At 37.9% G+C, this 13,558-nt stretch overlaps 1 protein-coding gene across 8 annotated transcripts in view; it reads left to right on the forward strand.

The window, feature by feature from the left end:
• FMNL2 (formin like 2) overlaps positions 1 to 13,558 on the forward strand; it is a 314,076-nt gene that overhangs the window by 235,181 nt on the left and 65,337 nt on the right. For all 8 annotated transcript variants that reach the window (XM_054479312.2, XM_054479310.2, XM_054479309.2 and 5 more), the window contains exons 7-9: positions 3,189 to 3,297; positions 7,059 to 7,135; positions 9,133 to 9,226. In XM_054479312.2, the coding sequence (XP_054335287.1) occupies positions 3,189 to 3,297; positions 7,059 to 7,135; positions 9,133 to 9,226 (280 nt within the window). The remainder of the gene's footprint in view (positions 1 to 3,188; positions 3,298 to 7,058; positions 7,136 to 9,132; positions 9,227 to 13,558) is intronic.

Below are 13,558 nucleotides of genomic sequence, written 5' to 3' on the forward strand. Positions count from 1 at the left end.
TTAGCCTCATCTTTTTTTCTATGGAAACTGTTTGTCACTGAATTCAGCCTTATTGATATCTAGGTGGACATTTGCAACACCAGGTAGTAAGATTTTCAAAGCTGAGTTTTTCTAATGATATTTGGTTCTTCAGTCCTATGTATTGTGGAGGGATTTGGTCTCATCACAGAAATCTGCAAATGTGCTTCATCGGGTAGATCAGGACCAGCTCTCCATCTAAAAAGGCCTTCTAGGAGGCATCCTATAGGGTGATCGAGGAAGAGCGTGATGATCCCCTTGTCTAGTTAGCCCTCTGTCTTAAGGTCTACCTAGACCATCTCAGTAATGTTTAGTGTAAACAATAGGTACTTAATAAAGCCAACTTTGGGGCTTGAAGAAGAGATTTGGTTTGATTTCCTGTGGCTGGTGGCGAGCACCAGAGGCCATTTCCTCTAGATTGCTTACCTTGTCTAGGTGTTCTTGTTGTGGTAAAGTGGCCAATAACTTGTAAATCCTCATTCTGTTGCTGTTTTAGGGTCAGTAAAGCCATCTCCTCAGGGAAGTGGTTATTAGATAGTGTGAGCTTCTGCAGGGCGCAGTGGCTCATGCTTTTAATCCCAGTACTTTGTGAGGCCAGGAATTCAATACCCGCCTGGGCAACAGAGCAAGACCCTGTCTCTACAAAAAAATTTTTTTTTAATTAACTGGGCATTGTCTCTTGAGCCTAGGAATTTGAGGCTGCAGGGAGCCGTGATCATGCTACTGCACTTCAGCCTGGGTGACAAAGTGAGACCCTTGTCTCCAAAAAATACATGGTAGCAACATCATGCATTGGAGCTGAATTCAAAACCTGTTTTTTGTTTTTTTAAAGTAGTCATTTACTCATATGGTAATTAAAGCAAAGAAACCAAATATCCAGTTACAAAAATGTCAGATTCCATAAAATATGCATGATGAAGAATTGATTAATGTACATACTAACCCATGGCACAGTCCCTAAAATCTAGTCTTGTATGTTTAAGATCATCCTAAGTTGAGTCCTTTGAAAGTATATTTTCAGAGGTAAAGAATTATGACATTTCTCAGGGTGCATTTATTTAGTGAGAGGAGACCCTTTTAAAATGATTCTAAAATATAGAGCAAAATTTCCTATTAAGTCAAAAAACATCCTCACTTTCCTAATAAGTGTCATATATAGAATAAAGATTTAAAAAGAGAAACTTGCTTACCAAGGTATTGGCCACTGTGTTCTGTAAGAGATGCCTATATGCTGCTGTTTTTGACAAACTAAGCCTTAATTCTCCATGATGAAATAATTATTCAGGATGAGAAATGACACCTATCTAGGACTGAAGCAGAAAATGCTGCCAGGATGACAGGATGTGAACATTTGATAAGAAACTAGCCAGCACAGACAGCTGTAGGTGGTAGCTTTTTCACATGATCACCCAGCAGATTGTTGATGAGTCAGGTTGATGATGAGCACTTGTGGAAAGTGACTGTCCTAAATTGCAGTGAGGAGACTGGTGGTTTTGCCTGGTCTCATCTCATCCCTTATTTGCTATGTAGATGTAATGTCTCTGGGCTTCCGTTTTCTTAACTGTATCAAGAAAGGATTGGAGTAAATGATACCATAGCTCTTCAGCTGTCAGTGCTATGATTTTGTTGTTGCTGTTATTGGCCGTGATGGAGGTTTTTAAATTTATAATGTTATTATTTTAGACATACAAGTTCAGATACTACCTTTTATTACTACTCTATTTTTATATAAACAAATAATTGGAGAAAATAATTTTTAAACCAAATACCATAGATTTCAGAAAAAAGTTTAGCTCTGTTGTTTTTGAGCATAGAATATAACTAATAAACAAGTTTCTCATTGTTTTTATTGACATTTATATATTGCGTATTTTCTAGTCCTTAAATGTTAATAAGTATGTATGTGATATGTCATATTAAATGTATTTTAAATGTTGATCCAGAAAATGTATTTGAGATTAGCTATCTACTGCAACAAATAGAAGCCCTTTGTGTTAATGTTTGGGAAGTAGAATATTATTCTAATTAATTTTGTTGCTTTCTACACTCCATAAAATAATGACAGGGACATTTTCGCTTCTTAGAAAGAGACTATTGCATTATAGATCAAGAACTGGATCAGTAAATAAAAAGAAAGAATGTGTTACATTACTTTACACCTCTTAAGAAACACAAATAAGGCTGGGCACGGTGGCTCACGCCTGTAACCCCAGCACTTCGGGAGGCTGAGGTGGGTGGATCACGAGATCAAGAGATGGATAGCATCCTGGCCAACATGGTGAAACTCCATCTCTACTAAAAATACAAAAATTAGCAGGGCATGGTGGTGCACACCTGTAGTCCCAGCTACTCGGGAGGCTGAGGCAGGAGAATCGCTTGAACCTGGGAGGCAGAGGTTGCAGTGAGCTGAGATCGTGCCACTGCACTCCAGCCTGGTGACAGAGGGAGACTCTGTCTCAAAAAAAAAAAAAAAAAAGAAAAAAGAAACAAACAGATGTGTAAGGTTGGTCTACTTGCTGGAATAATGAAAATGTATTAATATTTCGAAGTGATGCAGAAATATGGCACTGTAGAGAATTAACCTCTCCCATTTTCCTTAGAGACTGGTTTTCATTAGTATATCTTCTCAATCATTGCTGCATATGAATATAATTTAACAAAAGGCAGTTGATTCCATTGAAATTACTCTTTCTTTTTAAAACTTAATCTTAGATTACCTTGTTTTACACTGGAAGCTATTGCTATCAACTAAAAATGAAAACTCTTTCTAATAAACAGTCGTGTACTTAACAAGTGATTCCATTAAAGAAATACAAGACTGAGGTTAAAATAAGAAAGATAGAGTAAGGGGAAGAACTTCAGATGTAGATTAAGAAGATGATACTTGCTTGGGTCACACTGGCTGTGTGATTAGTTGTTAAAGTTGTACCAGTCTCTGAGACCTCCAAAAAGTGTGTTAACAAGCATACCCAAGATGGGCTTATGGCAAAGTGACACATTATAAAGCTGTATTTTAGAGGTTGAAATCAATCTTACTGTTGCCATTTGGTGGTGGTTTTAACCTACAATCCTTGTTTTGGTACTGGTAAAGAGCAGTGTCTGTTAAGTGTATTTGCCTATGCTAAGAAAGTAACCTGTTGTTTTATAGAAGTTTCTCTTTCTGTTTGTAGATATAATACATTGCCAAGCAGAAGAACTCTGAAAAATTCAAGATTAGTGAGTAAGAAAGATGATGTGCATGTCTGTATCATGTGTTTACGTGCCATCATGAATTATCAGGTATGTTGGAGCTTCTGGTTCTTTTAAAAAAAACCTGAATTAATCAGACTCAGAAATTACTGCTGGGTGCAATGTACACTACTTGGGCGAAGGGTACAATAAAAGCCCAGACTTCATCATCCTACAATTTATCCGTGTTACCAAAAGCTGCTTGTACCCCTAAAGCTGTTGAAATTCTTTTAAAAAAGAAGGAAAACCAAACAAACAAACAAAAAAACCAGACTCAGATTTTGTTCGTTTTGGTTTCTTTGTATTATTTCTATTTGAAGTAAATGCTAGGATTTAATGAGATTCTATTAAAAAAGAAAGGCCTGATTCATCCTAATGCTCAAGATTTAATTCATTGCTCTCATATTTTAATAAATATATATAATTTGTGATGTATTTAAAGGAAAGGTGTTTTCCTCCTATAGAGATAAACTTACCTAGATTGCTTGGTGAATGCTTGTGACTATTAAAGATTGAATAAGCTGTTGTTGCAGGTAGTAATGAAACAACTCTAGAACACCAGGAATGGATAGACACAGTGGTTCTCAAAGGGTTATATGACGAACAGGCGAGAAGTTACAATTATTGGCAGTTGGGCTCAGTGGTTCCTAATCTTTATAAGAAGTACCTGGAAGATCGTTGAAAATGCAGATTCCTCCTTTGGGTAATTGAGATGCAGGTTGACCCCACTGTAAAAAACACTGGAAGTTACAGTGGAACACGCGTGCTGGGTTAATCTTAACAACAAAGTGGAAGTTAGAGCCTGTAGTACCTAGCATGAGCTGGCAGGGTCATCAGTTTAATTAGGTAAGCAAAGTAGGGGTACAGGGGTTCCACTTAGAAAAGTGGAATTCAAATATAGAAATAGGATTTGATTTCCATTAATCAAATAGATTAATCTATTTGATTAATCTATTAATCTATTAATCAAATAATAAATTATAATAAATCAAATTATAGATAAATTATAAATAATAGATTAATTTATCTCCAAGTAGAAGTGGGAGATAAATACATAGGTGGAGGGTTGGTATTAGAGTTCAAACCAACATAAAAGGTGCTGTGTTGAATTTAAGAAGGGAAACATGCATTTATTCTTTCAATTTTTTTTTTGAGCTTTGCCAGACGGCCCCTGTTCCACATAGGCACTGAGAATACAGCATTGAATAAATCTGTGGCCCAGGGAACTTACTTTCCAGGGAGGGGAGACAGATGACCAACAAATAAATTGGTAAAATGTATATGTTCCAGATAATAATGATGAATTGAAAGCTAATGCTTACATGTTACACTTTTCAGGTCTAGTGCTTTTAAACCTCTTAAGTCATGTAAATAGCCCTGTGAGATCAATAATATTACTCTCCCCATTTTACTGATGAAGCTGGGACACAGGGAAGTTTGGTAATTTGCCTAAAATCACATAGCTAGTTAGTAGTGGAGTCAAGATTTGGATGCAGGAAGGCTTTGAACCCAGAGAACCATTACTAAGTACTGTAGAAAAAATAGGAAATAGGAACTGCTGAAAATGTGTGTGAGTTTTAAATAGGCCAGCTAGGGAAGGGTCACTGAGAGGGTAACATCTAGTAACAACTTGAATGAGGGAGCAAAGGGAGGGATATTAGGGGAAGAAGATTCTAGGCAGAGAGAAGGGCAAGTGCAGAGACCCTGAGGCAGGAATGTCTGGTTTGCCCAAGGCACAGAAAGGGGGCTTGGCTGGATCAGAATGACTAAGAAGGAGAAAAGTAGAAGATGAAGTCAGATGTGACAGGGAGTTTGATTATGTAGAGCTTTAGAGGCCGCTGAGAGGACATTGACTTCACTATGAGTGTAAAGCTATTGAATAGTTATAAGGACATAATCTGAAACTTGAATTTAACATGAGACCACTCTGGCTTCTGTGTTTAGGTTTGACCTTGGCCAGGCAAAAAGGCAAGAGAAGGTAGACCATTTAGGAGGCTGTTAGGAGGCTGTTAGTAATTTAGGTGAGCTTTGGTGGTCATATGGACTCGGATCATAGGAGTGGAGATGATGAGAGGTAGTCAGATTCTGGTTTTATTTTGATGTTAAAGGCAACAGCATTGGGTATGAGGGAGAAGGTGAGGAGTAGAGGGTGGCACCAGGGCTTTTGTCTTGGGCACCTGTGAGATAGATTTGCCATCTACAAAGATGGGAAGACTGCAGGATAGACGGATTTGAGGGAGATCATTAGGAATTCTGTTGCGGGGATTTTAACTTTGAGATTCCCCTTAGACATTCAAATGGTGATCTTAGGTGCGTGGTTGGATATGTCAGTCTGGATTTCAAGGCAGTGGTCTGGTCTGGAGATAGACATTTGAGAGTAATTAGCATATAAATGGCATAGGAAGCCAGGAGGGTGAATGAGATCAGTAGGGGTAGACTGAGAAGTAAAGAAGTCCAAAATATGAACTCTAGGGCTCTCTGTTTAAATGTCAGAGAGATGAAGAAAAGCTGGCTAGAGAGCCTGAAAAACAGCCAAGTAGGAGCCAAGTGAAAGGACATATTTCAAGGAGAAGGGAGTATTCAGCTCTGTTAGATGCTGCTAAGTCAAGTAAGATGTGGAGTGAGGATTGGCCATTGGCTTCAGCAAAGTGCGGGTCTTTGGTGATCTTGGCAAGAACAGTTCATTGGGATGGTGGGGGTGAAATGCTTGATTGGAGTGGTTTCAAGAGTGAGCAGGAAGTGAGGATTTATACTGAGTGTCTGGAGGAGTTTTGCTGTAAAGGATAGCAGAGAAATGAGAGGCAGTGGCTGAACACAGGTTGTGGTATCAAGAGAGGTTTTTATTGTTACTTAAGATAATTTGCATTTTTTTAATGCTAATGGCAATGAGTCTGTGGAGAGGGAAAAATAAGGGGGAACGGAGGAATTTCTGGAACATACGATGTTTGTGAGCAGATGAGAGGGAATGGGATGGAGTAAGGACTCACGGGAGGGGTTGGCCTTAGTTTGGAGCACAGAAGAGTTCCTCTTTAATAGGAGGTGAGGTAAGCCACAGATCTGTGTGGGTAGATTGATGTGCTATAGGAGCTTCTGGATGTTTTTTCTGATGAGCTGAGAGTGAGTTTTGAGGAGAAAGAATATAGTTGACCCTTGAATTTTGTGGGGTGTGAGGGGCACTGATCCCTGGTGTAGCCAAAAATCTGTATATAACTGGAGACCTCACCGGTAGCATAAATAGTCTATTAACATACATTTTGTATGTTATATCTATTGTATACTGTGGAGTCACCCTGGAAACTTAAAAAACTCAGGTGCCAGGTCCCTGTAATTGAGATTCGGAGTAAATGTTTTGTTTAGTCTTCCCAGGTGAGTTTAAGCAGCGGCCAAGGTTAAGAATCACTGGGCTAGAGCCTTTTTATCATTGTAATAAAGAGAAACATGTAGTTCATTCGTAAAGAATGGGAAGATGATCTTTTGATAATAGCATCATTGCCGAATTTTTTTTTTGTTTTTTGGCCGAATTTTTTTTTTGGAGAGATATGGGTCTGGTTGTCCTGGAGTCAAGCTGTACCCACCGCCTCAGCCTCCTGAGTAGCTGCGACTGGAAGCACAAATCATTGCGTCTGGCATTCTTGAAATTTTTCATAGAGAAATATGCTCTGACAGTGATATACTAGAGACATAAGTGCATTTATAATGGTGTAAGATTCATTAAGTAGATACTTCGCGTTTTTGGTTTTAAATCAATACTGACAGTTCCCTAACTTGTCTCCCAATGCTTTGTGTTTCTTTTTTTTCCATGTTAATTTTAGTATGGTTTCAACATGGTCATGTCTCATCCACACGCTGTCAATGAGATTGCACTAAGCTTGAACAACAAGAATCCCAGGTAAGCTTCTTTTGTAGTACGCAAGTCTAAATCTATCTAGAGAAAACAGAGGGCTAGTCAACACTTAACCAAGTTTGACTTTGGAAACTTTCAAGTGTTAATCTCTGAAATAAGATTGGCTATAAACTCTTTGGCTATGTAGAATTTTTCCTTTTAGCCAAGTTACATTCTTACATGGGCCAGAGTTGAGCAACCGGTGACAATTCTAGCCCTTCACTGTTCTCCTCAAGCTTTTGTTCTTTTGAGGCCTGGTTGCCAGCATCCTTGCTGCTAAATTTGGAGAGGATCAGGTTGCCAGGACTCGGGGGCCGGGAGAGTCTTGATAAAGATTTACGTGTATCAGTTATTGCTGGAAGCTAGCTAAAACCATCATCCTTCGTCTGCACTTCGCTTGGTAACTTTACATATGTAGCTTTAATTACTGAACAAAAATAGAAAAATAATTGTAGTGGCCAGCCGCAGTGGCTCATGCCTGTAATCTCAGCACTTTGGGAGGCCGAGGCAGCCAGATCACCTGAGGTCAGGGGTTTGCGACCAGCCTGGCTAACATGGTGAAACCCCATCTCTACTAAAAATACAAAAAATTAGCCGGGCATGGTGGTACATGCCTGTAATCCCAGCTACTCAGGAGGCTGAGGCAGGAGAATGGCTTGAACCCAGGAAGTGGAGGTTGCAGTGAGCCGAGATCGCACCACTGTACTCCAGCCTGGGTGACAGGGCAAGACTCTGTCTCAAAAAAAAAAAAAAAAAAAAAAAATAGAAAAATAAAATTGTATATGCAGATTTCCTTTCATATTCACCACCTGTAAAGGCTAGCAGCAGATATAATTCACATCACACATTAGTCCTAAAAGCCAGTCTTCATCAATTGTAGCTATTTGAATGTGCTTTCCATTCTGGTGAAGTATTCTGTACTTCAAATGTGCAATTCCTTTTCATCCAATACCTCTCTGTAGACAGAATATCTGAAAACTGTTAATTCAAAAATCTGATTATAAATTAGCCATTTCTGATTTGGAAAATGCAACACAAACTATCATGTCCTCTTTACTGAATATTATTCTTTCAAACTTCCCCTGATTAAACCTTTTGCGACTGTGCGATTCCTTCCTTCGTTTACTAGAGTCCTAAGTAGCCATGCTTCTGTGTCTCTGCCTTCTACTACACGGAAGACATTATTTTTTAAAAGACAATTGACATTGTGGAGTATCAGAACAGTCTTTGTTTAGAGGTTGGTGATAGTTGTTATTCCAGAAAAAAAATGAAATACTTAAGTGGTCTTATGATTGAAGAAACAATGCTGTTTCTTTCTTGACATTGAATTTGAAAACTTAGAGTGTATCTCCATGTTCTCCTTCCAAAAATATTTCAGATTGAGTTTTATTTTCTTGAGTCAAAGAAAATATTCTTGTGTTAGTAAAGCTAGTAAAGCTGTAATCCACCTCCTTCCAGATCTCCTGCATAGGAAGAAGAAAGGACAGAAACTTGTATTTTTATGGGAGATTTATGGATCTGTCCCTAAATGAGCAGATTTGAAATGTAGAACATGAATTTCAGTTGATTTTGAACTTTTTTTTTTGCAAATGTTCTACCACTGCCTCTAAAACCAGAGAAAATACTTAATCAGTAGTTTGTTTTTCAGCATATTCCCATTCCCTTTGTTCTTAGTGTACCAGTAAACATTTTTCATCTGTATTGTACTGAGTCACCTGATGATAGGTCTAAGAGATTATTCTTCTCAGAACTAGTTTTCATTAGTGAGTGATTTGTCTTTTTGGTAAATGTACCTTCCAAATTTGCCATCTTAAGACAAATCACATATGTAGTAATCAGTAAAGGTTTAAAAATGTACTTTGATTAAACTGTACCTTAGTAAAGTTTTTTAAAAATGTAAGGGCAAACGTTTTATTCTCAAGTATCTTGGAAGGAAGGAACAGCTGACTCATCATGCCATTTTCACTGATTTGTGTTTTTCTTCTTTCTTCTTGTTTTGGCAGAACAAAAGCCCTTGTCTTAGAACTGTTGGCAGCCGTTTGTCTTGTCAGAGGCGGGCATGAAATCATTTTATCAGCATTTGATAACTTTAAAGAGGTAGGCTACACTACAGTTTTCATAAGAATACTCACACATCTTACATTTGGACATCTTCGAACAGAATTATTTACCTTTTCATTTATTCTAGGGCCTAAGGAATATAATAGTTAATTTCTAAGATGTCACTGAGAGGAATGTAATGAACTTAGTCTAAATTTGGTATCTTATTTCTAGGATAAGTTAAAAATAATTGCAGTACTCTTTTTTTGTTGTCGTTGTTTTTGTTTTAATTTTTATGTTTTTAGAGAACATGGAATAATCCAGTTTGAAAACCGGTTTTGTTACATGTATGTGGTTTTCATTAGGATTGATATTAACGCCTGATCATCCACCATGCAAATTTTATGAACTCTTTCATCATAGTTACTTTATTTTTGCTGGGTGCTATGAAAAACCTGGCAAATACTGGCACTAATTCTGGGAGTGTGTAAACTTAAGTGGGCTTGTCACAGACAAACAGTAATGCAACAGATGAGCATGGCTGAAAACGGAGACTGTCTGACCACAAAAAAAGGAGGGATTACACATAGATAATATGACACCGAGGATCCTGCCCCAATGTATCAAAACATCACCACGTAGATAGTAGCTGCTTTCCCATAGGGGTAGTGGGCAGTATTGTAGGACCAAGAAGAGTACCTGTTTGTTCCCCTGGTATATGCCTGACATCAGAGGCTACTTTGAGGTGAGAAATTACGAAGTAGTCCTTAGAGAACAGTTGGAAGCCCAGGTTACAATAGGACCCTTCGCCAAGTTGTGTCTTAGGCTAGCAGTCTCATTTAATTCCAAATGCTTTTGGATTAAGACCCAAGCTGGATTAAAATCCAGGTCACAGAGGGACTGTTTTCTCTCCTCTTTCCTGAAAGGTTCTGAACTAGAAACTCTGATAGTATTTATTGAGAACCTACTGTATGTCGGGGCTGTACCAGCTACATGCATGGCATCATTTGGTTCTATAAGAACATCTTTGAGACAAATATTAATATCTTGATTTTAGATAAGTTGAAATACATAGTTTACCTGTAGTCACATAGCTAGATAAGTGACAGAGCCAGGAACAGGATTTGGTGCTCCTGATCCTGAGCTTCCTTGAAATGTGATGAAGTTGTGGCCTTATTGTGTGTGAATCTCTTGAAGGAAATAAGGGAAATACTGAATGAGACAGGACTTCGGAGCTATTTCCCTTGCTTCCTACCTCCTTAATTGAACTTACTGCCCAGCTGCCAAATGTTCTAGACACTGGCCTGTGAGCCTCTGCATAGGCTGGGAAGCTTCAAAGATGTGAACAGGGCAGACACTCCTCTTGCTCCTTTATTTGCATTGCCTCCTTACTCCTAGTCCATTCTTTAAGATTTTGATATTATCCATTTTGTAAATGCCAACTGTGGAGACAACCAAATATTATCTTTTTTTTTTCTTTCTATTGAGCCCCAGAGATAGTGAAAAAATATCCAAGTTCCAAGAGAATGAAGAAGAATAATAGTGAATCTTTAAATTCATATTCTGGCTTCCAAGACAAATAGATTTTAGAGACAAGAATGTATGAATGCTTGTCTGTGAATGTTTTTATATATCATGTATAAATATATAAATTTTACATTTATAAATAAGGAAGTATGTTTGGGTGGATGGGTTTAATATGAAAGAGAAACAGTATATGCTGCTCATATAATGCCCAAATCTTTATCATTAGGTCATATTTGAAAATATTGCATGCTGAGTACTTTTCACATTGGAAACATTTACTATATAGTTATCAGTGGCCCTTGTTATAATGACTCATATTACAACAGGAATCTGATTATACTGCAGGTCAGATTATATCCTAAAGATACATTTGTATAGAACAAGAATCAAAGCCAGGAATTCATGAGATGAATGATAATATTTTTTTCTCCTGGGTAAGATAGAGTACCTTTCTTATGCATAGTAGGCCCACAGATACTTGCAGAATTGAGTTTCAACTCTTTGGTGTCAGACTTATATATGCTTTAGCTATTTAGGGTGTAGTATGTGCTTAATTGAAGAAAAATGTAATCCAAAGTCTAATAGCTGGACAATAGTAATGAGAACTAAATTACTTTTGACATTGAATTTTTAGAGCTTTAACCAAAACTGGCCTCATTTCTGTAATTAATTAGGAGTGATGGTAGGTCTTCAGGTACTGTCCTTGGCATAAGCATTTGCATCTGATAGAAGGTGATAGCAATGGGCTAGGGGAGGTCCTCAAATGCTGATGGGACCCCAACCCCTGCTGGTGTCTAGGCGCTTGACATCCTCACAAGAACGAATTCAAGTATGAGTTAGAAAATAGTGAAAGTGCAGAGATTTATTGCAAAGCAAAAAGTACACACTCAAGAAAGGGGAGTGTGGGAATGCTTGAGAGAGTCACACAAGGTGGTTTGGGACTGCTACCTTTATGGATTTCTTTAACCAAGAGATGGGATATTCATGGAGATTCCTGGAAGAAGCTGGAGATTTCTCGGAACTATGGTGCTACCCATTTTTACCTCAAATAAGGATGTTCTGGAACTGTCATGGCACTGGTGGGTATATGATTGAATATGTGAATGAGCATAGAATAAAGTCCTAGGAGAAACCTGGATCAAATCCAGCACCATGTTGGACCCAGTTTGTCTTTGCCAGCTTGGCCCACATCCTGTTTTTCAGGGTCTTATCAGCCCCAAGCTTCTGCAGCTATTTCAGCAGTTTCCTTTTGCTTAGTCATGTGAAACTGCTGCCTAGAATTTTTTATTCTGCTGCAACCATCCTGCGTTATTCTTGTCTCAAAACCATTTAGACAGACCAAGCAAATGGATTATTATCCTAATAGCCATGGGAATGAAGACAAGGTAGCAACATGCCCCCGACAAACTTAGTTGTTTTAGATAGGTCAGAAGAGCCTCAACTGATTTATCCAATCTTGAGGAGCAAAAGGTGTTATTCTGTGTTGATCTCGTTTTCTAAAACATGCAATGCCACTCACAGCTCAAAGTCTCTTAAATGCCTTCCTCTTTTTCTCCCATCTTTGTGTGAGTGAATTTTTTTTTTTCACATCATAGTAAAGTGAATTCTTTAACCTCTTTAACCAAAATGTCATTGGAATCTTCTGGTTTTATAATAATATTCATTATTATATTCTGGCATGCCTGTGCAGATAGGGTTTTGTTCAGTGAATAATTCCTTTTCAGCCACATATGGCAGAGAGAGTACCATACCAGGTACCAGGATACCAGGAAGGAGGACCAAAGAAGAGTCTTTGCCTTCAAGAGGATTGTTTTTAAAGCTTTTTGTCTTTTTTAGTAAGTTAGGAATTCCATTCATCTGCCTAAGAAGGATGAAAGGATTATCTTTGTTTTTATTGGCAGGAATGAGGGGTGGAGTAGGGGAGTTCAACATCTATTTTTTGCAAATAAAGTAATATGCTTTAGAGTAGCCAGACCCTTTGGGCTTTGATCACTGTTAGAGCATAGCCAAGCATACTAACACAATATGGAACCAGATGCTAGAATGAAATTTAAAAGGCCATGTGTCTTAAATAGTTTGTGTAGCAGGATTTTTCCCCCTCTACCTCTTGAGCCAACAAATCCATTCTATCTAATTTGACCACCACTAATTAATTAGTTCAGATGTAAATTAAAGGAAGTTATTATTTAGCTGTTGAAAGATTTTTATGTATGATTACATCATTTTCTCATGTTTTGATGAATATTTAGAATCCCAATCTTATATTTTTTTTCCCTAAAAAATCTTGCTACAAATCTTGTAATAGCTGAAGTGCATGTTTTAGGAAGGCAGGGATCACCTTTAGTTTAATGGTATGTGATGGTGGCAAGAATGTTAACCCAAAGCTTTGCTTATGGTGGGGGTGGGATTGGGGTCTAAGCCTGATGTCACTGAGCAAACACATACATGGCTTCGATGTACATGATGACAAATGAGTCTTAATTACATGAATACAGATAGTAAGCTTATACTGTGTGTGGTTTGTGACATGCCTGAAAACATGAGTGTATTGAGTAGATGAAGACTAAATCATTAACAGTCAACCATTGTGCTCCTTGAATTCTTTTTTCCTTAAAAAACAATTTTTAAGGGGATTAACACATCTGGTTTTGTGTTGAAATATCTCTTAACGAAAACTTATGGTCTTGAAATAAAGACCAGGGTGAGAACAAGGAGTCATCTGTTTTTTCTTATTGGCTAATTTATTAATAGCCCCATGGAAGGACATATGACCATCTTCCCTAAATTGATCTTTCTTAGTTGTGTGGCAGTGTATATTTTTGAGCCAGCCCCGAGACTACCAAACAGAAAAAAATACATTTG

This window comes from Pongo pygmaeus, chromosome 11 (assembly GCF_028885625.2).
Source record: "Pongo pygmaeus isolate AG05252 chromosome 11, NHGRI_mPonPyg2-v2.0_pri, whole genome shotgun sequence".
In the NCBI taxonomy this organism is placed as follows: Eukaryota; Metazoa; Chordata; class Mammalia; order Primates; family Hominidae; genus Pongo; species Pongo pygmaeus.